This window comes from Cygnus olor, assembly GCF_009769625.2.
Source record: "Cygnus olor isolate bCygOlo1 chromosome W unlocalized genomic scaffold, bCygOlo1.pri.v2 SUPER_W4, whole genome shotgun sequence".
NCBI lineage: Eukaryota > Metazoa > Chordata > Aves > Anseriformes > Anatidae > Cygnus > Cygnus olor.
In genome coordinates, this window is record NW_024429075.1 from 505,410 (window position 1) to 530,069 (window position 24,660).

The following is a 24,660-nucleotide window of genomic DNA, read 5'->3' on the forward strand; positions in this document are numbered from 1 at the left end:
CTGAATTTCTCGGAGCCTATACCTTTAAACAGAGACGGGAAAACTTTGCACCAATCATAACTAAGATATGCTTGAATAGAGTCACTCAAGCTCCACCTAAAAGATAGAAAATGATATAAATTGGCTTAAGAGAGAGGGGATGTTAGGGAAGATAGCACCGTCAGGGGAGATACCATCCCGAGGGAATACACCATCCCAAGGACCTCCTGACCCCTGGGATCAGTCAACAGGCTGAGCCTCTCTTCCCCCCCATTGGGACGCCTTTGGGTGAGATTTGAACACTTGGTTATACTGTGTGTCTCCGCGGAAACTTAGAAATCTCTATAGAGTCTTTGTGCCTTTTTAACGCGTTAATTTCCAGGCTGTGCACCTGTGTATTTCATGCATGCTAGCTTGCTTTTGCAGACAGTAAATTATCGCCAGCAATCCAAAGAACCTGTGTACCTGTTGCTGTAATAAATTGCACCTCACTGCATTGTTCCTAGCCGTGATAGTTCTCACTGAACGCGACTAGAGTAAGGGCGGTTATACGTTATTGGTGAATCTGTGACCGTGGTAGTTCAATTCAATTGAATTCATTTCAATTTCAATTCATTCACTAATTCAACTTCAATTCATTGAATTACGATGAATTGAAATTTCAGTCCAATTCCATCAAAGAATAAGGGAATTTAATTTGGACTAAAAAGAAGGAATCACCCATTACCACTAAATTTGAATAGTCTCCCTCTAATGAAGTTCTATTTAAAAGAAACAAACACTAGTTGGTGCTCTGTTGTGCTGTTATTTGGCTCTTCAGTGTATTTATCACAAAAATAATATAATAGAGAATTCATTCTATTTTTACTTTCTGTGGTGGCTTGTACTAATGGCACAGATGGGCAAGTTGAACTGCTTTACATATTTGAGGGTGTGATGCTGCAGGATGGCTACTGCGAGAGCTGCCAAGGGCACAGGATATACTTTATGCCTTGGAGACTGGCCCTGTCCTGGTTTCAGCTAGGATAGAGTTAATTTTCCTCCTAGTAGCTGGTAGGGTGCTATGTTTTGGATTAGGATGAGAAGAGCGCTGATAACATGCTGATGTTTTCATTGTTGCAGAGCAGTGCTTACACCAAGCCAAGGACTTTTCAGCTTCTCGCTCTGTCCTGCCAGCGGGCAGGCTAGGGGTGCAGGAGGATCTGGGAGGGGACAGACCCAGGACAGGTGACCCAAACTGGCCAAAGGGGTATTCCATACCATCTGACGTCATGCTGAACAATATATAGGGGTGGCTAGCCGGGGTGGGGGGGCCGGCTGCTCGGGGATAGGCTGGGCATCGGTCAACGGGTGGTGAGCAACTGCATTGTGCATCACTTGTTTCGTACACCTTATTAGTAGTAGTACTACTTTATTAGTAGTAGTACTATTATCATTATTGTTATTATTATTTTCCTGTCTTAATAAACTGCATCTATCTCAACTCACAGGCTTCACTTTCCCGTTCCTCTCCCCCATCCCAGAGAGGGAGGGGGGAGGGTGAGCGAACGGCTGTGTGGTGTTTAGCTGCCGGCCGGGTTAAACCACAACAGTCCTTTTGGCGCCCAACGTGGGGCACGAAGGGTTGAGATATCGACAGATCTGACCAGAGTGTGTTAAACTAAAATTGGTATAAGTATTGGACCTGCTTAATAGTTGCTAGTCACAATGTTGATTGCCTTAATCTCAAGTCTGCTGTGCCTGTTTTCCAAATTGAGTTTTATAGCACGTTACTTTCTGTATGTGCTCCCTGTCGTGCTGTTTATCCTTTCCGGGCCCTGGTTTAAGATTGTTATGGTACTGTGCGGTGTAACAATGGCTTATGAAATGATGAAATTGCTGGTCATGACTCTAACCTGGTATTTGTACTCAGCACTGTCGTCGACTCTATACTTTGGAAACCATATCTCGGAAACTATTAGCAATTACACCTATTGCCTTTTTTCATCAGGGAGCCAATCTGCGGAGGGGACAGGGGAAGATGTTTTTCCCTACCTGTTCACTCTCCCTTTCTCCTTCACCACCCTCTTATCCCCCGAGCTAGTTACGGTAGCTCTCCAAGATGTTGAATATCCTTGGGATACTCAGACCAGCATGTTCTTGTTGTTATGTCTCCTGAATGCGCTTCAGGTTTTGTTTAAGGTTAAACAACTACTTAGGAATCTCATCTGGAGATCTGTCTTGAGGTGGGATAGTTGCGAGTGGCAGGGAGTGTCGGAGGATATGGGCAGGTTTCTAGAGCAGTGGGCACCTCCAGTGTTTTGGACATTCACCCCTGAACAACTGCAAAATCCTAAAAAACTGGTAGAATGCTTGAAAAAAAGGTGTCATGACTCTGGCAGTTCCAAAGTGACACAAATCACTGTAGCGTGCTGGGGTCTGGCTTGTGCCTATCGAGCTGTAATTGATGCTACTATCAACCTAGTGACAGACCCTGCAGCCGCTCCAGTTCCAGCTCCTGCAGCCGCTCCAGTTCCAGCTCCCGCAGCCGCTCCAGCTCCTGCAGCCGTTCCAGTTCCAGCTCCTGCAGCCGTTCCAGTTCCAGCTCCTGCAGCTGTTCCAGTTCTAGCTCCCGCAGCCGCTCCAGCTCCTGCAGCCGTTCCATTTCCAGCTCCCACAGCCACTGCAGCCCCTGCAGCCGTTCCAGCTCCTGCAGCTGTTCCAGTTCCAGCTCCCGCAGCCGCTCCAGCTCCTGCAGCCGTTCCATTTCCAGCTCCCACAGCCACTGCAGCCCCTGCAGCCGCTCCAGCTCCTGCAGCCGCTCCCACTCCTGTGGCTGGGTCAGAGAAACGAGCTGTAGCAGTGCAAGTTGCCCCTGCAGAGGGTATTCCAACCCCTGTAGCAGGCCCTGTGGCTGGGTCAGAGAAACGAGCTGTAGCAGTGCAAGTTGCCCCTGTAGACAAGGTGAAAAAATGGTATAGAGACTCAGGTCGTTTAGAACGCAGATAGTCTTCTCCTAGGTCTAGGTATAGAGAAGACGAGGCTGCGCCATCAAATGTGCAGGAGGATGAAGATGAAGATGAGGATGTCGAAAAATCAACAGTAACTACCCGAACCCTATACCAGCGTGAGCTACGAGATGTGCGAAAAGATTTTGGTCGCTGTATAGGTGAGCAGCTTGTCACCTGGCTGCTCCAGTGCTGGGACACCGGAGCCAATTGTGTGGAATTAGAGGGCAGGGAAGCCAGGCGGCTGGGATCCCTTGCTAGAGACGCAGGCATTGACAAAGCAATTGGAGATGGAGCACGATCTCACAGCCTCTGGAGGCGTCTCCTGTCAGCTGTGAAGGAAAGGTATCTCTTCAAGGAAGAAATTGTATGTCTACCAGGCAAGTGGACCACCATGGAGAAGGGAATTCAGTACCTGAGGGAATTAGCCGTACGGGAGGTAATTTATAAGGACCTAGACGACGCACAAATATCCACAGATCCAGATGAAGTCCAGTGTACACGACCCATGTGGCGGAAGTTTGTACGGAGTGCACCATCAGCATATGCCAGCTCATTGGCAATAATGGCCTGGAAAGAGGATGAGGAACCCACAGTGGATGAAGTGGCTAAACAACTCCAGCAGTACGAAGGAAGTCTCTCCTCTTCCCTACAGGCCTGCGTCTCGGCTGTGGAGAAACTCTCTGAAGAGTTCCACCAACTTAAAGAGAATACTTTGGAGAAACTTTCTGAAGAGGTCCACCAACTTAAAGAGACTTTATTTTCCTCCCCACCTGTACAAACCAGTGTCTCGGCTATTAGGGGTAAGCGTTCATCCGTGCAAGGAAGACAATATGGTGGGTACACACCCCGCGCCACCCTGTGGTTTTACCTACGTGACCATGGAGAGGACATGAGAAAATGGGATGGAAAATTTACCACGACCCTAGAGGCACGGGTACGTGAGTTGCAAAAGAAAACAATCGGGAAAAAGGGGTTCTCTGAAAAGCATGCTGCTCCAACTTCCAGCAGGCAGTCCTTTAAACACAGAAACAAAGATTCTGACCAGGACTAGAGGGGCCCTGCCTCCAGCCAGGGGGAGGAAAGGGACAAGGAAGGACTCATTCACCTTTTAATAGTCCCATATGGCCAGTGCGAAAGTCTAATGGTGAGTGGAGACTAACAGTGGACTATCGTGGCCTGAACGAAGTCACGCCACCACTGAGTGCTGCAGTGCCAGACATGCTAGAACTCCAGTACGAACTGGAGTCAGAGGCAGCCAAGTGGTATGCCACAACTGATATCGCTAATGCATTTTTCTCCATCCCTCTAGCAGCAGAGTGCGGGCCACAGTTGGCTTTCACTTGGAGGGGTGTCCAATATACTTGGAATCGGCTGCCCCAGGGGTGGAAACATAGCCCTACCATTTGCCATGGACTGGTCCAGTCTGCGCTGGAGCAGGGGGAAGCTCCTGAACACCTGCAGTACATCGATGACATCATTGTGTGGGGTGTCACAGCAGAGGAAGTTTTCGAGAAAGGGAAGAAAATAGTCCAAATACTTCTGAAGGCCGGTTTTGCCATAAAACAAAAACAGGCCAGCTACTTGCCAAGGTGGTCAACTCTGGGTGGGCGCATTCCGCAGCGGAGCGTCAGATCGCAGCATATGGGGGGGGGGGGGGGGGGGGGGGGCGGTGGTTCCCTGAGCCAAGGAAGCCCCAAGGGAGCCCAGAGACCCGTCAAGGGCCGGCAGCTCGCTCGAGAGCAGCTGACACAGCGTGGACAGGGCCAGCAGTAACAGCGGCCACCCCCTACTGCCCCATAAGCAGCCCCTAGGAAGCACGAGTGACCCGGAGTGCGGCAAACAGAGCATGGTGTGGCAGTTTACGCAGGTAGGGGGCGCAGGGAGGGGCGCCCCATGGGGGAGGACCATTCCACGGGCCGAGTGGAAGGCACCAATTACGTCAAGGACACCTTAACACCACACCCAGATCTTCACAGGCCAACGGCATGCACCTTTCCTGATCCTTAATGGTGGGCACTTGTCTCAGGGCAAAGGCGGCGGCACTGGCTGTATGTGGTCTGCACCGTCTACCCCAGCAGTGGCTGATGCCTCCACTCAGACAGAGCTGCCAAGGGGTGAGGCTAAAGTGAAGACCTCTAACTGCTGGAAGTGCCTAGATCTTTCCCCTGGGGTAGGGACAGGTGGCAGACCTGCCTGCAAAAGGTGTGCCCAGCTGGAGGACTTCCTGCAGTAGGTGGCTGAGCTGCAGGAGGCAGCGAGAAGGCTGCGTAGGATCAGAGAGGCTGGGGTGGAGTTAGAAAGCTGGATCCTAGGACAGTCTGCAGGGACCCACAGCCAGACAGCCCAAAACTCCCTCACCAGCACTCACAGAAGGGAGGGGACCAATAACACTGGAGGATGGAAGCTGGCAAAGAGCAAGGTCCAGCAGGAGGGAGAGTCTTTCCCCAAAGCCTTAGGTGCCCTTACAGAACCGCTTCACCCCTCTGCAGACTGAAAAGGAAAGACCCATTGCACGGAGGGTGAAGCTAACTGAGTAAGACAGCCCGGTCTGCTTCCTGCATAATAACAACTAGTCCAACTAAGAAAAGGCGACAGGTGATAGTAGTAGGAGACTCTCTGCTGAGAGGTACAGAGGCACCCATCTGCCGACTCGATCTGCTCTGGAGGGAAGTCGGCTGTTTACCAGGGGCTTGTATCAGGGATGTTACCAAGAGACTGCCAAGCCTCATACAGCCTAAGGACTGTTATCCACTGCTACTGTTTCACGTGGGCACCAAGGATGCAGCCAGGGGAAGTCTGAGGAGTGTCCAGAGGGATTACAGAGCCCTGGGAGCAGCAGTAAAGGACTTGGGAACGCAGGTAGTTTTTTCATCAGTCCTTCCGGTCAAAGGGAAGGGGTTTGAAAAGGCCAGTCGAGTCTGGCAAATCAACAGATGTTTGCAGGACTGGTGCCACAAGACAGGGGTTTGGCTACTTAGACCATGGGACTTGCTTTGAGAAACCTGGTCTGCTGGGAGATGATGGAGTCCACCTGTTAGAGAAGGGGAAGAACGTCTTCGGTCATAGGCTTGCCAAGCTGGTAAAGAGGGCTTTAAACTAGAGTTGCTGGGGGAGGGGAACCTCAGTCCATCCCGCTCCTCCTAGTTTGATGCCGGTGTCAGCAACAGATGCCCAGAGCCTGGAGAAGGGTCATGGAACAGCAGGAGAGCACCTGAAGAGCAGCACAAAGGAAGTCCAGCCATTCCAGCCAGTAAGTCGGTTTCATCAGGGGCCCAACTCAAATGTCTATATGCTAACGCACGTAGCATGGGGAATAAACAAGAGGAGTTAGAGATGTACGCATACCTGCAGGGCTATGACCTCATTGGCATTACAGAGATGTGGTGGGATGACTCCTATGACTGGAGTGTTAGGATGGAAGGATACAGGCTCTTTAGGAAGGACAAGCAGGGGAGGTGAGGAGAGGGGCATTGCCCTCTATGTCAATAAACAGCTGGAGTGCATGGAGCTCTGCCTGGGGATGGAGGAGGAGCTGACAGAGGGCTTATGAGTCAAGATTAAAGGGAGGGCAGGGACAGGGGACATTATAGTGGGAGTGTGCTACAGGCCACCTGATCAAGAAGACCAAGCAGATGAGGCCCTCTATAGACAGATAGAAGCAGCCTCACATTCACAAGCCCTGGACCTCATGGGGGATTTCAACCACCCCAGTATCTTTTGGAGGAACAGCACAGCAGGGCATAGGCAATCCAGGAGGTTCCTGGAATGCATTGATGACAACTCCCTTCTCCAGGTGACAGAGGAGCCAACGACGAGAAATGCTATGCTGGATTTCATTCTCACCAACAAGGAGGGGCTGGTGGGGAATGTGAAGCTCAAGAGCAGCCTTGGCTGCAAGTGATCATGAAATGGTGCAGTTTGGGATTCAGAGGGCAGTGAGGAGGGAGCATACAAAGCTCACAACCCTGGACTTTGGGAAAGGAGACTTTGGCCTTGGTAGAGTACCATTTGACAAAGCCCTGGAAGGAAGAGGGGCCCAAAAAAGCTGGTTAATATTCAAGGATCACCTCCTCCAAGCTCAGGAGTGATGCATCCCAACAAAGAGAAAGTCAGGCAAAAACACCAGGAGGCCTGCATGGATGAACAAGGAGCTCCTGACCAAACTTAAACAGAAAAAGAAGGCCTACAGAGAGTGGAAGCAAGGACAGATAGCCTGGGAGGGATACAGAGACATTGTCCGAGCAGCCAGGGATCAGGTTAGGAAAGCCAAAGCCCTTTTAGAATTAAATTTGGCCAGGCACATCAAGGGCAATAAGAAAGGGTTCTATAGGTACATCGATGATAAAAGAAGACTAAGGAAACTGTGGGCCCTCTCTGAAAGGAAACAGAAGACCTGGTCACCTGGGATATGGAGAAGACTGAGGTACTGAATGACTTTTTTGCTTCACTCTTCACCGACAAGACCTCCAGCCACATGGCCCGGGCCCCAGAAGGCAAAGGCAGGGACTGGGAGAATGAAGAACCGCCCACTGTAGGAGAAGATCAGGTTCGAGTCCGTCTAGGGAACCTGAAGGTGCGCAAGTCCATGGGACTCGATGAGATGCATCCATGGGAACTGGCAGATGTAGTTGCTAAGCCACTATCCATCATATCTGAGAAGTCGTGGCAGTCCAGTGAAGTTCCCACTGACTGGAAGAGGGGAAACATAACCCCCATTTTCAAAAAGGGAAAAAAGGAAGACCCGGGGAACTACAAGCCAGTCAGTCTCACCTCTGTGCCTGGCAAGATCATGGAGCAGATCCTCCTGGAAATTATGCTAAGGCACATGGAAAATAAGGAGGTGAATGGTGACAGCCAACATGGCTTCACTAAGGGCAGATCGTGCCTGACAAATCTGGTGGCCTTCTACGATGGGGTTACAGCACTGGTGGATAGGGAACAGCAAGTGACATCATCTAACTGGACTTGTGCAAAGCACAAATACAGGCTGGGCAGAGAATGGACTGAGCAGCCCTGATGAGAAGGACCTGGGGGGGTGTTGGTGGATGAGAATCTCAACATGAGCCGGCAACGTGCGCTTGCAGCCCAGAAAGCCAACTGTATCCTGGGCTGCATCAAAAGAAGCGTGGCCGGCAGGTTGAGAGAGGTGATTCTCCCCCTCTATTCTGCTCTCATAAGACCCCGCCTAGAGTACTGTGTTCAGCTTTGGGGTCCCCAGCACAAGAAGGACACACAAGTACTAGAATGAGTCCAGAGGAGGGCCACAAAGATGATCAAGGGGCTGGAGTACCTCTTCTACGAAGACAGGGTGAGGGAGTTGGGGTTGTTCAGCCTGGAGAAGAGAAGGTGCCGGGGAGACCTTATAACAACCTTCCAATACCTAAAGGAGGCCTACAGGAAAGCTGAGGAGGGAACTCTTTGTCAGGGAGTGTAGTGATAGGACAAGGAATAATGGCTTTAAACTAAAGGAGGGTAGATTTAGATTAGATGTAAGGAAGAAATTCTTTACTCTGAGGGTGGTGAGGCACTGGAACAGGTTGCCCAGAGAAACTATGAATGCCTCATCCCTGGAAGTGTTTAAGGCCAGGTCGGATGGGGCTTTGAGCAACCTGTTCTAGTGGGAGGTGTCCCTGCCCATGGCAGGGAGTTTGGAACTAGATGATCTTTAAGGTCCCTTCCAACCAAAACCACTCTATGATAACAACAAGACAGGGGAAGAGACAATAGCATATATGTATGTTTGTCTCTAACCGTGTGTATGCATGTGTGTCTTCCTCTGTGTATGTGTATATGTATGCATCGGAGTGTCTCCTTCTGTGGATGTGTGTGCATATGTCTTCCTGTGTGTGAGCATGCATCAGTGTCTACCAATGTGCAAGTGTGTGCAAGCATAAGTATCTCCCTCTGTGTGCATGTTAACATCTCCCTCTGTGTCCACGTGCATACACGCATGGGCATCTCCCTGTATGTCTATGTGTGTGCCTCTGTGCTGGGTCTGTCTGGGATGGAGTCACCTTTCCCTGCCCACACAGTGTTGTGCTCTGCACTCGTAGCTGGAACAGCGGTGGTATCACTCCAGTGTTGTGTCTAGTGCTGCATAGTACTGGCACCGCATCAGGACTCCCTCCAAGCCCCCAAGAGCCAGCAGGCTGGGGGTGGACAAGTGATGGGGAGGGGACATCGCCAGGGCAGCTGACCTAAACCAACCAAAGGGATATTCCATAACACATGATGTCACACTCAGCAATAAAACGGGGGGCTCCTGTGTGGGAGGGGGCTGTCCTCCCGAACAACCGTTATGCGTTTTGAGGCCCTGCTTCCCAGGACGTGGCCGAACATTGCTCGTTGATGGGAAGTAGAGAATAACTTCTTTTTCCCCTTTCTCTCTGTGCTTCCGTACGGCCTTGTTCTTTTTGTTTGTTTGTTTGTTTGTTTTTTTGGGTTTTTTTCCCCATTCACTTTCACTTTCCCTTTAATTAAATCATTCTGATCTCAAACCTCGAGCTTTTTGTGTCGTATTTTCTCCCCCTTCCTCTTTGAGGAGGGGGGAGTGAGAGAGCAGCCGTGGTGGAACTCAGCTGCCCACCTGAGTAAAACCACCACAGCCTCCCTCTGTGTGCACACATCTCCGTCTCCCTTTCTGTATGCATCTCCTTCTGCATGCATGCTGCACGTGTACACAGCTCCCCCTCTGAGTGTGTGCATCTCCCTCTGTGGTCATGTGCATCACCGTCCTCTGTGTGTGCATGGAGAGGGAGTTTCCCTCTACGTCTGTATGAATCTCTGTGTGCATACATCTGTCCCTCAGTGTGTATGTGTGAGCATCTCCATCTGTGTCTGTGCATGTGTCCCTCTGTGGGAGTGCATGAGAGCTTCTCCCTTCTCTGTATGTGCATGAGTGTCTCCCTCTGTGTCACCCTCTGTGTGCATGCATACACAAATGCCTCTGTCTGCATATGTGAGTACATGTTTCTCCCTTTGTATGTCCATGAGTGTTCTCCTCTCCCATTGCATGTGCATTTGTTCAGTGGATATGGAGAGAGAGCAGTAGACGTCATCTACCTCGATTTCAGCAAGGCGTTTGACATGGTCTCCCACCCCGTCCTTGCTGGCAAGTTGGCAAGATATGGACTGGATAGATGGACCACAAGAAAGGTAGAAAAATGCTGTGCTGGTCCTGGCTAAGCTAATCTAAAAGCCTGCTTTTAACAGAAGGTTGGACCAGATGATCTCCACAGGTCCCTTCCAACCTAGACATTTTATGAGAGGGAGACGCACATGCACATATGTGTGCAGAGGGAAATAATTATGCATACATGCTCACTTGCTACTAACATAGCTATAGAAGCATTTCTTGCTATTCTTGACATCTCTTGCCATTTTGAGCTCCAGCCGAGCTTTTGTCTTCCTAACTGCATCTCTGCATGTCCAAGCAGTATTTCTATATTCTTCTTTGGAAGTCTGTCCCCTTTTCCATCTCTCGTATGCTTCTTTCTTGCATTTGAGCTCTCTCTCAGTAGCTCACTGTTTAACAAGACCGGTTTCTTGTTACATCTACTCCTTTTCCTGCTTGGGAGAATAGACTGCTCTTGTGTTTTGAGGAGGCTGTGTCTGAAAATCTCCCAGGATTCCTGAGCTCCTTTGGTCTCTATCACAAGAGTGACTCAGGACTGAGGAGGAAACAGGACCCAAGGGTAGATTTACAAAGTTTTACTAAAGGTTAGTCATGATCATGAGACCCCTCCCCTGCTCCACTGGGGAAATGAGAGGGAGAGAGCTGCCATGCCATGCCACACCACGCCCCCCTGCCGTTAAAATTTGCAGCAGCTTATATGCAATCTGCAACAAAACTCTATGCAAATGTATGCAATCATATTGTTACAGCACTTCTAACTCTGCCAAACATCTTCTCTCATTTACATGCAAAGCAGGGCTTCTGGCATGGGACAGGTGCAGGTCTTAGGTTGGCTCCAGTCCTTTGTTTATGCCTCCCTAAGACCTTGCTCTTTTCCAAAGTTCAAGTTTTCTCTGAACACGATTTTTGGTGTTTTTGTCACATAATCAGTTTGTTGCTCCTAGTACAGACTGCAAAAGTGCTCAGGCCAGTGCTTACAGCTTTAGGCAGAGGCAAAGCTTCTAGGGCTCAAAGGGTTATAGTAAATGGGGCTACATCAGGCTGGCGGTCAGTCACCAGTGGGGTCCCCCCATTTTAGGGAGGAAGACATATGAGGAACGGCTGGGGTACCTTGATCTGTTCAACCTGGAAAAGAGGACGCTGAGGGGAGACCTCATCATGGTCTACAGCTTCCTCATGAGGGGGTGTGGAGGGGCAGGTGCCGTTCTATTCTCTTTAGTGACCAGTGATAGGACCCGTGGGAATGGTGTCAAGCTGTGACAGGGGAGGTTCAGGCTGGATTTCAGGAAGAGGTTCTTCACTGAGAGGGTTGTTGTGCACTGGAACAGGCTCCCCAGGGACGTAGTCACGGCACCAAGCCTGTCGGAGTTCAAGAAGCGTTTGAACTGTGCACTTAGTCACATGGTCTGAATTTCTGTGTAGACCTGTGTGGAGCCGGGAGTTGGACTCGATGATCCTTATGGCTCCCTTCCAACTCGGGATATTCTATGATTCTATGATTCTATATCTAGGCAGTTCTGTATGTAATAATTAATGGAACTTTGGAGAAAATTCTGCTTGCATATCACATTTTCCGTAATTTTCAGGATCCTTTTGTAACTAAGGACACTTGTTTGAAAACAGACTTTCTCAGTAGTTCATTTGCTGCTGGTGTCTGTTCTGTAAATGAAGTCCATAATTACCTTCCTGCAACATTAGGGAGAGCTGAATCCAGTAGCCCAAAAGAGGTGAGGCTGCTACAGCTCCATGTCCACGAGACCAACCAATAGCAAGGTTGAGAATGTATTCCTAGTAGGTACACACACATACACACACACACGTATAGAACATGTACATATACATATATATACATCGCTGGCCATACAGACCAACACAGATAGAAACACTCAGTGCTCACAAAAATAGCAACAGCCTCATCCTGTTCTACTTGCTGGCTAATCAGGATGAAGGTACATTAGTGGGAAATGTATATAAACCTAAGTACAATGTGGATTCCCTCCAGGAGCTGGGCTCAGACACTCAGTCTGCCCAGTAGCTGTCCCCTGGATCCTCAGTCTCCCTAGTTGCTGGCACCTGGCCATAAGAGCCCCAGAGGCTACAGCCCAGCTCTAGTTGCTGGTGCAAATTGCCTTACAGGTGCACACACAAACAGAGCTCTCCAGCAGTTGATTGGGACTCCCCTGGTCCCTTAGGTAGCCAGCTCCCCCTGTGGCCTTGCTCTTAGAGACACACACAAAACCCCTGGCTCCCAGGCCACTTCACCTACTTGCTGGCTACTCTGCCTTTATTTTCACTAGCAATCAAACATTCACACACCCATACTTGCTCCAGTTGCTGGCACCATAGACACACAGGTCCTCTGATCCATGGTCCCGCTTCAGTTGCTGGCACTTACATCCCCATAACCATACATGCACACAGGACAGAGAGTCCTTCATCCTAAATTCCCTTTGTCTGCGTAGCTTTGTGTTACCTACACAGCCAACTCAAAAGTTCTGTAAGATCATAGGTTGGAAACGAAAGATTGAGGAGTTCAGCTTAAAAATTATTTTTAAAAAAGTCTATATTTTTTCTCATCATGCTTTTTCCTCCAACTTATTGGCTACCTTTGATGAGTTTTTAATGATCTTCACAAGTATGTTGTCTATAAACTTTGTATTGAGCACTCTGTGGAAGACGTTGTATTTGAGGAGTTTGTGATCTTGAGCAGACCAAGTCTGCTCTATTGGGACTTGTACTTAGGAACTGAGGAGCCTGTATGTTAGCATGAGTAGCTGCTGTAAGGGTATCTGATGGAATGCCCTTTTCTGGCCTGTGGTGCATGCTGATAGATGTTACGACAGAGAGAACATTCCAACCTTTCAGAAGACATATGATTCTGTTTGTTACACAAAATAAAAGGCATCATGGTATGGGAGGAAAGCTGAACCTCTCCACGGACTGGATCTACGCAGGATGCCATGGGAAAATCCATCTGTGGTCCATCCTATGTTACATGAAAACTGAGTTCCCAGCACCTGAAGGGATTATTACCCAGGAAACTATAGGTCTGTCAGTCTGACTTCGATGCCAGGGAAGCTCATGGAGCAGATTATCTTGAGTGTCATCACGCGGCACTTGCAGGACAACCAGGCGATCAGGCCCAGTCAGCATGGGTTTATGAAAGGCAGGTCCTGCTTCACAAACCGGATCTCCTTCTATGACAAAGTGATGCGCTTAGTGGATGAGGGAAAGGGCTGTGGATGTGGTCTACCTTGATTTCAGTAAGGCTTTTGACACCATTTCCCACAGCATTCTCCTCAAGAAACTGGCTGCTCGTGGCTTGGACTGGCATACGCTTCGTTGGGTTAAAAACTGGCTGGATAGCCGGGCCCAAAGAGTCGTGGTGAATGGAGTTAAATCCAGTTGGAGGCCGGTCACTAGTGGAGTCCCCCAGGGCTCAGTGCTGGGGCCAGTTCTCTTCAATATCTTTATCGATCATCTGGATGAGGGGATCGAGTGCACCCTCAGTAAGTTTGCAGACGACACCAAGTTAGGTGCGTGTGTCGATCTGCTCGAGGGTAGGAAGGCTCTGCAGGAGGATCTGGATAGGCTGGACCGATGGGCTGAGGTCAACTGTATGAAGTTCAACAAGGCCATGTGCTGGGTCCTGCACCTGGGGCACAACAACCCCAAGCAGCGCTACAGGCTGGGAGATGAGTGGCTGGAAAGCTGCCTGGCAGAGAAGGACCTGGGAGTATTGGTTGATAGTCGGCTGACTGTGAGCCAGCAGTGTGCTCAGGTGGCCAAGAAGGCCAACAGCATCCTGGCTTGTATCAGAAGCAGTGTGGCCAGCAGGACTAGGGAAGTGATTGTCCCCCTGTACTCGGCTCTGGTGAGGCTGCACCTCGAGTCCTGTGTTCAGTTTTGGGCCCTTCACTACAAGAAGGACATGGAGGTGCTCGAGCGAGTCCAGAGAAGGGCAAAAAAGCTGGTGAGGGGTCTGGAGAACAATTCTTACTAGGAACGACTGAGGGAGCTGGGGTTGTTCAGCCTGGAGAAGAGGAGGCTCAGGGGCAACCTTTTCGCTCTCTATAGGTACCTTAAAGGAGGCTGTAGCAAGGTGAGGATTGGTCTATTCTCCCACGTGCCCGGTGATAGGACGAGGGGGAATGGGCTCAAGTTGCGCCAGGGGAGGTTAGGTTGGATATTAGGAAGAACTTCTTTACCGACAGGGTTTTTAAGCATTGGAATGGGCTGCCCAGGGAAGTGGCTGAGTCACCATCCCTGGAGGTCTTTAAAAGACGTTTAGATGTAGAGCTCAGTGATATAGTTTAGTGGAGGACTTGTTAGTGTTAGGTCATAGGTTGGACTAGGTGATCTTGGAGGTCTCTTCCACCCTAATTGATTCTGTGGATGCAAGATTTACTTGCTATCTATATTTCTCTTCTCTTTCTGCATTATTAAAGCAGCTATTTTATTACACCCTTTGTCGTTGTGCCTTTCTTGTTGAACCCTACAGAGTCTCTCTCTCTGTCACCACCGCACCCCTGGGTGCAGAACAAGGGTGCAGGCACACTCATTGCTCTGAGGGTTCCCAGGAGTTTCCAGATGCCAGACAAACTTCCCAGAAGGTCAAGGAAATCTCTAGAAGAGATCAAAAAAGCAGAGCCCAGAAACTGATGCACGAACTGTTGCATCTGTTGGCTGCCTCTGTTTGCTGTGATCCACACTAATCATTCTTGACTATAAGGATGTGTTGCACAAACACTCACAGAGTGCTTCTTTAAAACAAACAAACAAACAAAAAACAACAGCTAATTTATTGGGCTATTTTGCATAGGAAAATGTTCACATGAAATTATATGGGATGGATGTGGCAAGGATGACTATGAGAATGAGAAGAGGTAATCTATGAAAAGAGGCAAGGGGATGCCCTGTGCTGGTCACAGCCTGTTCCACCTGCCTCTGCAATTAAACCACCACTGGCCAAAGCTGAGACAATCAGAGAAGTTGGTTGCACCTCTGTGCAAACATGTTTAAGAAAGGGGAAAAACACCAAACAGGCAGAGGAGGATAGAAAAAAAGAGTGCAAAACAGCAGTGTCAACACCAATGTCTGAGAAGAAGGAGGGGGAAAAGGTGCCCCAGGCACCAGAGCAGGTATGCAGTCTTTGGAAGAGACCATGCTGGAGCAAATATTCAATTCACATTGTAGCCTGTGGAGAACCCACGCTGGAGCAGATTTTCCTGAAGGACTGCAGCCTGTGAAAAGACCCATGCTGGAACGGGAAAAGTGTGAGGCAGAAGGAGCTGCAGAGAGGAACTGTTATGTACTGACCATAACACACCATTCCCCCAGTGCTGCTTGGGGGAGCAGAGTAGATAGAGGACTCTGGAATGAAGGAGTGAAGTTGAGCCTGAGAAAAGAGTGGAGTGAGGTATTTTAATTTTGTCTTTTTTTCTCACTACCCTCACTTCTTCTCACTACTACTCTTTTAATTGTCAATAAAATAAGTTAATTTTCCCCCATTTGAGTCTGTTTTGCCCCTGACAGTAATTGCTAAGCAATCTCCCTGTCTTTATCTTGACCCATGAGCTTTTTCATCCTGTCTTGTGGAGGAAGCATGAGAAAGCAGCTGGTTGGCACCTGGCTGCTGTCCAAGGCTAACCCACCACATGAATCAAATCTCTCAAAGTTGTTGACTGTTTGCCGTTTAGATGGAACATGAGCCTCCATTGTAAAGCTCCTTGTAATGACGTCTTCAGCTGGATCAGACAAGTGCCCCTGAACAATTTTTCTACTGAATTCTTATAATGCAGATGGCTCTTGTGGTGGTTTTACTTGGGTGGGCAGCCGAGCTCCACCACAACCACTCTCTCACTCCCCCTCCTCAAAGGGAAAGGGGGAGAAAATGCGATGCAAAGGGCTCAAGGGTTGAGATAAGGACAGGGAGATCACACTATTTATCGTGATGGGCAAAACAAACTCAGCACAGGGAGATAGTAAGATTTATTGCCTTTTACAAACAAGCTAGAGAAGTGAGAAACAAAGGAAAGAAACCAAAAACACCTCCCCCCCTCCGCCCTCTTCCACCTCCTCCCCCCCGAGCGGTGCAGGGGAACGGGGGTTATGGTCAGTCTATAGGGCTTCGTCTTCGCCACTCCTTCACAGTCACTCTCTTCCCTTGCTTCCACGTGGGGTCCCTCCCATGGGATGCAGTCCTTCCCAAACTGATCCTGCATGGGCTTCCCACAGGCAGCAGCTCTTCAAGAACCGCTCCAGATATGGGTCCATACCACAGGGTCCATCCATCAGGAGCACACTGCTCCAACCTGGGTCCCCCACGGGCAGCAGCTCCTGCCAGGTCACCTGCTCCTGCGTGGTCTCCTCTCCACGGGCTACAGATCCGGCCCGGAATCTGCTCCTGTGGGGGTCCGCCACAGGCCGCAGCCTCCTTCAGATCAGACCCACCTGCTCCACCCTGGTCTCCTCCACGGGCTGCAGTGTGGAATCCTGCTCCACTGTGGTACACCATGGGCTGCAGAGGGACAGCCTGCTTCACCATGGTCCTCACCACAGGCTGCAGGGGGACTTCAGCTCCTGTACCTGGAGCACCTCCTCCCACTCCTGCTTCACTGACCTTGGTATCTGCAAGGCTGTTTCTCACTCCTCTCTCTCTCTCCCAGGTGCTGTTCCCCAGCAGTTTTTTTTTTTTTTCCCTTTCTTAAGTATGCTCTAACAGGTGCAAAGAACATCACTTATTGGCTCAGCTCTGGTCAGCAGTGGGGCCCTTATCTAACATGGGGCAGCTTCTGGAGTTTTTCAGCCCCCTGCTACCAAAACCTTGCCACATAAACCCACTACACTCCTCTTCCTATGTGACTGCTCCGGTGCATGCATGAGCCATTGCTATTGATTATCTCCATTTAACTATGTGCAAAAAATACTGTCCTACATGACCATTTCTGCATGTGCAGGAACAGTTTCTACTGACTATTTACAAGTATCTAATTGTTGTGGTTTAACCTGACCTGCAGCTAAGCACCACACAGCCGTTCGCTCACCCTCCCCCCTCCCTCTCTGGGATGGGGGGGAGAATCAGGAAAATGAAGCCTGTGGGTTGAGATAGAGACAATTTGTTAAGACAGAAAAAAAATAATAATGATAACAGTACTATTACTAATAATGTGTACGAAACAAGTAATGCACAATGCAATTGCTCACCACCCGCTGACCGATGCCCAACCTATCCCCGAGCAGCCGGTCCCCTCCACCCTGGCTAGCCACCCCATATATTGTTTAGCATGACGTCAGATGGTATGGAATACCCCTTTGGCCAGTTTGGGTCAGCTGTCCTGGGTCTGTCCCCTCCCAGCTCCTGCTGCACCCCCAGCTTGCCCGCTGGCAGGACAGAGCGAGAAGCTGAAAAGTCCTTGGCTTAGTGTAAGCACTGCTCTGCAACAATTAAAACATCAGTGTGTTATCAACACTCTTCTGATCCTAATCCAAAACATAGCACTCTACCAGCTACTAGGAGGAAAATTAACTCTATCCTAGCTGAAACCAGGACACATATATATACAGTTTTACAACAGGAGCTGCCCCTGGGAGTCACTGGGACTACCAGATTCTCCACTCAGGATATTAATCAACATATTGAAGCATATAAGTAGTGCCTATCAATTGGCCTATGCACAGCAGGGGCTGCTTGGTGGAATCTCCTGGACTATCTGAAATTCCCAGTGGCAGAGGTCCTGTAACAATTAGTCAAATGCTTTTTTGTGAAGGTGCTGGAATTGTCAATCACCTTGTCTCAAGTCAGTCCATTGTCTCACATAGAAGAGACTATCTTGAGCTCCTGGACCACCAAAGGGAACTGATGACTTGGTTCACTGGATAAACACATAAGCACAGCCCTGATAACCAGCTACACCACAATTGTAACTATAATTTCTTCCTTATATCACATTTATAGCTTAAATTCCATAGAATTTGCCACAGGTGGCAGGGGTTTGTTTTAGTGGGTTTTACAACGTGCATGGATCTTATCTAAGAATTAAATGGAGGCTACTACTTTCACTTTGTACTGGCCAAACAACCGATAATTATTTGGGTGTCTGTCAATCCAATCTTGACAGAAATTACTGTACCCAAAGTTGAAAAACCCTTCTGCTATTTCCAGTATTCTGAGCACTTGTTCACCTGTAAATAATAACAGAAACAATAAGAAGCTAAATAATGACTGATGTTTGAATTAACAGTGAAGCTTTCAAGCTTTTTGCATGTATTCTTATGTCATCCTTACCACATAGACCAAAATAATAGTAATAAAAAAACCCTGTGGAATCTAGATTCACTTCAAAGATTGCTTGTGAGTAAAAAGGCTAAGAGATTTAAATAAGCTTGGTCAAGTTGTTAGTTTGCAACTGGTATCAATTTTGGAAGTTCAAACCAATAATCAGTAAAACACTTATCTAGGTATAATAGTCATTTATTATGTTTATGTAGTAATAAAGTAGTCTGTAACAAATTAGCAATTTCAATGTAGTGAAATCATGGAGGTGTTCAAACTAACAGGGAGGTTCTTGTTTTGTTTGTTTGTTTGTTTGTTTTTTGTTTGTGTTTTTTTTGGCAATTTTGTTTTTCTTTTCTAAGATACAATTATAGGAATACTTGAGGAGTGAGAGTATATTTCCATTAACATTTCCATTTGAGAAGGGAAGGATTAAAACTTTTCTAAAAAATTTCCTTTGAAGATCATGTCCTTGAACAAAACAAGTTTACAACAAAGTAATTGTACTCACCAATTAACTGACACTCACATATGATTCTTGACTTTCTACTTTAAAAGCAAGAAAAAAATATTGAAAGCAACTTTAACGTCTGATAAATTTTTGATTAACTGAAGTATTAATGGCAATAAGCAATGACATTAAGATTTTTTTTCCAAATAACTGTATTGTGAGAGGTGGCTAAGGAGCCTTGGCACTGACAATGATTTCTGCCTGTGGCTGGTTTGTATTTTGTCAAGCATTCTTACAAAATCTTTAGCCCTCTTATGGCCCAAAGCAATGTGGACCACAAAGATGTATAAAAATGGTGTATGTGAAATTACAAAAAAAAAATATTCACATTTAAAAACTTCAAAAACAATGAGAAATTGTTAGAGAAAAGCTTTAGGTAGATCTTCCACAAGGAAACCATGTGATAATGCAGCTTTACAAATGTGGTGTTTTTACTCGGGTGGGCAGCCAAGCTCCACCACAGCCACTCTCTCACTCCCCCTCCTCAAAGGGGAAGGGGGAGAAAATACGACACAAAGGGCTCAAGGTTTGAGATAAGGATGATTTAACTAAAGGGAAAAGGGAGGGGGGGGAAAAAAAAGCAAAGGCTGTGCGGAAGCACAGAGAGAAAAGCAATTACTCTCTACTTCCCATCAATGAGAGATGTTCAGCCACATCCTGGGAAGCAGGGCCTCAATACATGTAGTGGTTTTCAAGGACTTTTCAGCTTCTCGCTCTGTCCTGCCAGCGGGCAGGCTAGGGGTGCAGCAGGAGCTGGGAGGGGACAGACCCAGGACAGCTGACCCAAACTGGCCAAAGGGGTAGTCCATACCATCTGACGTCATGCTAAACAGTATGTAGGGGTGGCTATCCGGGGTGGGGGGACCGGCTGCTCGGGGATAGGCTGGGCATCGGTCAGCCAGTCACAGTTACCAGGTCTGTGATGGAACTGTACAAGTGATAAAGGTTCTATTTCTTTACTATACCTAAGGATTTCCAAGTCACAGGCAATGTAAAATCTTTTCTTTCACAGTGATACACTACATAAATTTTATTATGAGATTGTCAGAAACGTGGGAGAATTGGGAGAGGATTTGAGATCAGACTTCAACCTGAGCTGTTCAACTACACCAAAAATGTCCAATTTCTAAACAGCAGAATTGAAAGGAAGCTTTGTCAAATAAAACTTCCCTTCCTGAGATCATTTACATCTGGAGAAGATTTTATTATTGAGAGAGGGAGTTAGGAGAATCTTATCAAGTAGAGAGAGAGCGCTGACGGCATTAAACTAGGATGCTACTTAGTGTCTTTGCTAACTATGGTGCATTGTGCAAATTAACTAAAGCAAGAAGCCTTGGGCCCCTTACCAAGGTCAGTCTCCTAAGAAGAGAGTGAGCCTGTCTTAAGAAACTGGTAGAAACTGGTCCTGCAGATGGACAAGAGCCAAAGAGCAACTGAGTCTGCGCAAAGACAAGAGGTCAACTAGTGATGACGAGGAAGAGTCATCAATCTTCATCCCCACGACCCCTGACGACCACCACCAGAATACACTGCGCAAGCGCAGATGGGAGGAGTTTATGGAAATGACTCCTTGGAACTAATTTTAATACGAAGTGGGGACAGGTTATGAATGTGTATAGGCGTATTGTGAAACTTCATGCATATGTAACTCTTTACTGCATATAACCAAGGCAAGTTGCCGTGTCAGGTGCGCATGACTTTGGTGGGACTACCCCCCGTGCTGCTCAGTGCTGAATAAACATACCTACTTTACAATCTTACTGATTGTGGAGTCCGTTTTCTGCAAGTCATTATCTGCTAAGTATCATCTTTTGTGAAAAGCCTGCATAACTGGGGAAGAAAGAGAGCTATATAAGAAGTGGTCTCCAATGTGCGCACATGCACACACAAATACATGCATGTATTTCTGCAATATATAAAACAGGTCAAAAGTAAAAATTAAAATTCTTTCTAAATTTTTACATGGTATTCCTTTAAAACATTCCCAACCACAAATTCCAAAAGAAAGCAGCAAACCCTGTTGTGTATAAAATATATTTCATTTTAGATTAAGATTGCTAACAGTGTAAACATCCATACTACAGACTTCCATAAGTCATCTAAGTAACTCCCCAAGACATGAGTAGCTAAAAATATACTCTAGGAAAGGACTAATTAGGTAGTCTATTTTTCCATGCTCTAATCCCATACTGACTTCATATATATAATAGCTATATTATATAGTTATTATATATAGATATCTATGTATACATATATAATAGATCTTATTGTCATATCTCTGATTATAACCACAACCCTGTGGCCAGTTCTCATTCTGCCATTCTGCCAAGGATCCCTAAAAGAACCCACCTGTCCTCCATAGTGACGGGTGACAGAGCCCAATCCTGAAACCACAGTTGTTTAAAATTTAATAATGTGGGCAATCCCAATGTAGTCTAGAAGAGAACTCCCATATTTAAAAATAAATCCACAAACTTGTGTCTTGAAAACATCATAGCTCCAAAATAAAAGTGAATTGAGTGGTCAAAAGCTGTTCCTCGGAGGGATATCCGTTGTGTAACCATTTTTAAGAGGAAATGGACCTGACATTTAAAAAGTCAGGTGTCAAATGGCTAATATACAGAAATGATTAGGAAGAAAGATAGGGTCTCTGTAAGATGATGTTTTCCCAGCATTTTGGAGCTACCAACATAAACAAGAATTTAAGAAGCCATATCAGTCTTAATAATAGTTTCAAAGGACACTGACACTATGGAAAAAATGTAGTCAACCAGCCAGAGGCTGCTTTAGATTTACATATGCATGTAATTTCAGAACTGAAAGCCACTCCTGAAGGACTACAAGTTTCCCCACAAAATAAATATTCTAAATAATACATATTCTAATAAATATTCTAAAATTCAAGCACTTGGTGCTTCAAGCACAAAAGCATGTCAGTTCACTTTCCTATACCAATAAAGCCAAAGGACAATAAGAACGCAAGTAGTCAGTTACTCATTAAGGAAATTAAAGAAATTTATGCTATCTACTACATTTACCAACAGATTAGCTGTATTAGAGGGCTTTCTTTACCAAAGAGATCAGAGCTAACCATAGACAATCACTGAATCTCACATAATATTTTGAAGAATCAGCTAATCAAAATAGGTGATTATCCCACTATATTTAGCACTGGTGCAACCTCACCTTGAATATTGTGTGCACTTATGAGCTCCACAATATAAAAAGGATGTTAAGTTATTTGAAAGCATCCAGAGGAGGGCAACAAAGCTGGTAAAAGGGCTGGAAAGCATGTCCTATGAGGAGAAGCTGAGGACACGGGTTGTCTAGTCCAGAGAAAAGAAGGCTAAGAGGCGACCTCATTGCTCTCTACAACTTCCTGAACAGGGGAAGTGGAGAGGGAGGTGCCAATCTCTTCACCCTGGTGATGATCTCTGAAGATCCCTTCCAACTGAACTATTCTATAAACAGAGTAACTACAATCAGTTACACAACTCTGGTATCATTCAGAATGCAACAAAAGTTTATATCATAGTACAGACATTTAAATGCACATTAAAATAAATTCTATTGTCAAATAAAAAAAACCACACAACAAAACAAATACAAACAACAGGAAATATGAAGACAGCACAGATACTATATTAGCAATGATTATACAAGAACAAATGTGCCCTATCAAATTTAATTACAGCATCTCTTCTCCAACAGCATAATTTATAATGCCATATCTGATGCTAAGAAAAAAAAAAAAAGGTATATCTGAAAGGTCTCAAATAATGGCATAATTTTAAATGCTTCTATCCTAACACCCAACTCAGGCTCTGTGGCAGGATCCATGCACCCCTTTGAGTGACCCGGAGCAAGACAGTTCAGAAACTTTCTCCAGCAGTACAGTCCACTCAACGATTCCAACACCAGAAATACAAGGAGAAAATACAGAGAAGGAAATGGCTCCTCAACACTCCTGGAGACTCCAGAGACCCTCGGTCTTGGTAATCCTCTTTCTCTTTTCCCCGACATACTCCAAAGCTTCAGCTGTTTGCCAGGAGGTACAAAACTTGAACAAGATCCCCAACAAGTTTACTTGTTTTGGTATGACCCGTGCAGTTTTTACTCAGTCCCTTTTCTGGGGGCCTCAAAATCTCCCCCATGTGCGCTGCTGCTCCCATGTCACCCCCGGGGACTCAGCACCCTCGGGGCCGTGGGGCAACCACTCAATATGGTCACAAGCACTGAGGGCAGAGACACCCCAAAGGAGATGGAGAGCAATATCACGACTCTGGTCTCTCCCCCCTTCCCTGCGTGTTTTACCGCCTGGTGTCCAGACACCCGTCGTGTCTCCCATGGGGACACATACCCGGCGGGATGGGCACAACTCCACTGAAGTGTTGCGGAGGGTGTCAACTTCTGGGACCTTTGGGGGAGAAGATGAACAAAGGGGTAGTCCTTGGGAGAGGGGGTGGAGAGAAAATATCCCTTTCCGCCCCAAAATACTTCCCCGCCTCATACGCACCACTTACCTGACACAGGGGCTCTGTTGCCCAGGGCAGCGATGTGGCCGCCTCTACCCTGGCTCTGAGTTCCTTGCTCCGGGAGGCTCGGCCTGTGTAGGAGTGGCGGCGGCTGCTGGCAGAGGGTGGGGGGAGGAGGCTGTTGTAAATGAGTGGCGCCCCCGTTCATGGCGAAGCTGAGGAAGCTGGAGTGGATCGAGGGAGACTACAGGAGAAGAAAGGGAGCTTGGGGGGGGGGGGGCGACGGCTGCGGCAGCGATGGGGGAGGGGGAGAAGGAAAAGAAGGAGGCAGGCGACAGCGCAGGAGGAGGGAGAGGAGATACGGCGGAAGGAGCCACCAATCTTCTGGTGAGCCCGACTCCTCTATCCGCCTCTCCCACCTGGCGAAGGGGATCCGATCGATCTTCAATGCCGTCCTCCCCGGACTTTGCGGATTCCCGATCGTGGTTCCGCAAGCAGGCGGAAGGAAAGAGGCGGGAGTCGGACTGCACCGCGGAAGGTTCTGAGTTGGTGGCGATCGGCATCACTTCCCCCTTCCCGCCCGCCCCCAATCAGTTGGCGGCAGCCGGGGTCCCTGCCGCCCGGACAGCGCACGAGAGGTGGCAAGCACGGCAACAAACTCCCTTTTGGTCTCCCCTTCCCTGCGAAGTAGCAGCGGTGGGACAAGGGGGCTGCCACCGTTCGTTGTCCGAGCGAGGTGTCCCCCTCGTAAGAGGTGGCAAGGTCTACTTTATCAGTCTCGGCCCTGACTGGAAGGGGGGGGACGATTCCTAGCGGGTGCCTGTTCATGTATTAGGTCTGTCTTTGTGCATGTGCATGCCTTCCCCTCTCCCTGTGTAGGGCAGGGGCAAGTCCTCTATCCCCTAATGTGAGAAATAAAGTTGTGTTTTTGCAGTGGAAAATTCCACTAACCTTGCCTATTCAAAAGTGATGGTGCAGGCATAACAGTGGGGAGTAAGTTAAGCAGATAAGGGGACAGTGGAAGGTCCAATGTCCCAAAATAAAGAGGATAGCTAAGAAAAACAAAACGAGCAGTGCAAAATCAGTAAAAAAAAATCACAGGCCCTCTAGTCACAAAAGTAGAAGGGAAAAAAAGGAAAAGGAGAAATTAAAGGTTAGTCAAATAAAATTGTACCTATACGGTATAGTAATAAGCATAGAGTAGTTTGTGAACATGTAGTACTTGGCCAACAAGGAAATGGGGGAGGAATTAAGCATTGGGTAATAGAGTATTACAAGGTTATGACATACTTTTG

The 24,660-nt window shown here is 47.6% G+C and overlaps 1 protein-coding gene across 1 annotated transcript in view; it reads right to left on the bottom strand.

Moving 5' to 3' along the window:
- The window catches only part of LOC121062956, a 179,373-nt gene extending 155,445 nt beyond the window's left edge, over positions 1–23,928 (bottom strand). Inside the window, exons 1-2 of the mRNA XM_040543260.1 lie at positions 23,785–23,928; positions 23,414–23,609 (exon numbers count right to left, since the gene is read on the bottom strand). Of these exons, the coding sequence (XP_040399194.1) occupies positions 23,414–23,609; positions 23,785–23,928 (340 nt within the window). The remainder of the gene's footprint in view (positions 1–23,413; positions 23,610–23,784) is intronic.
- Between the last annotated feature and the right edge of the window lie 732 nt (positions 23,929–24,660).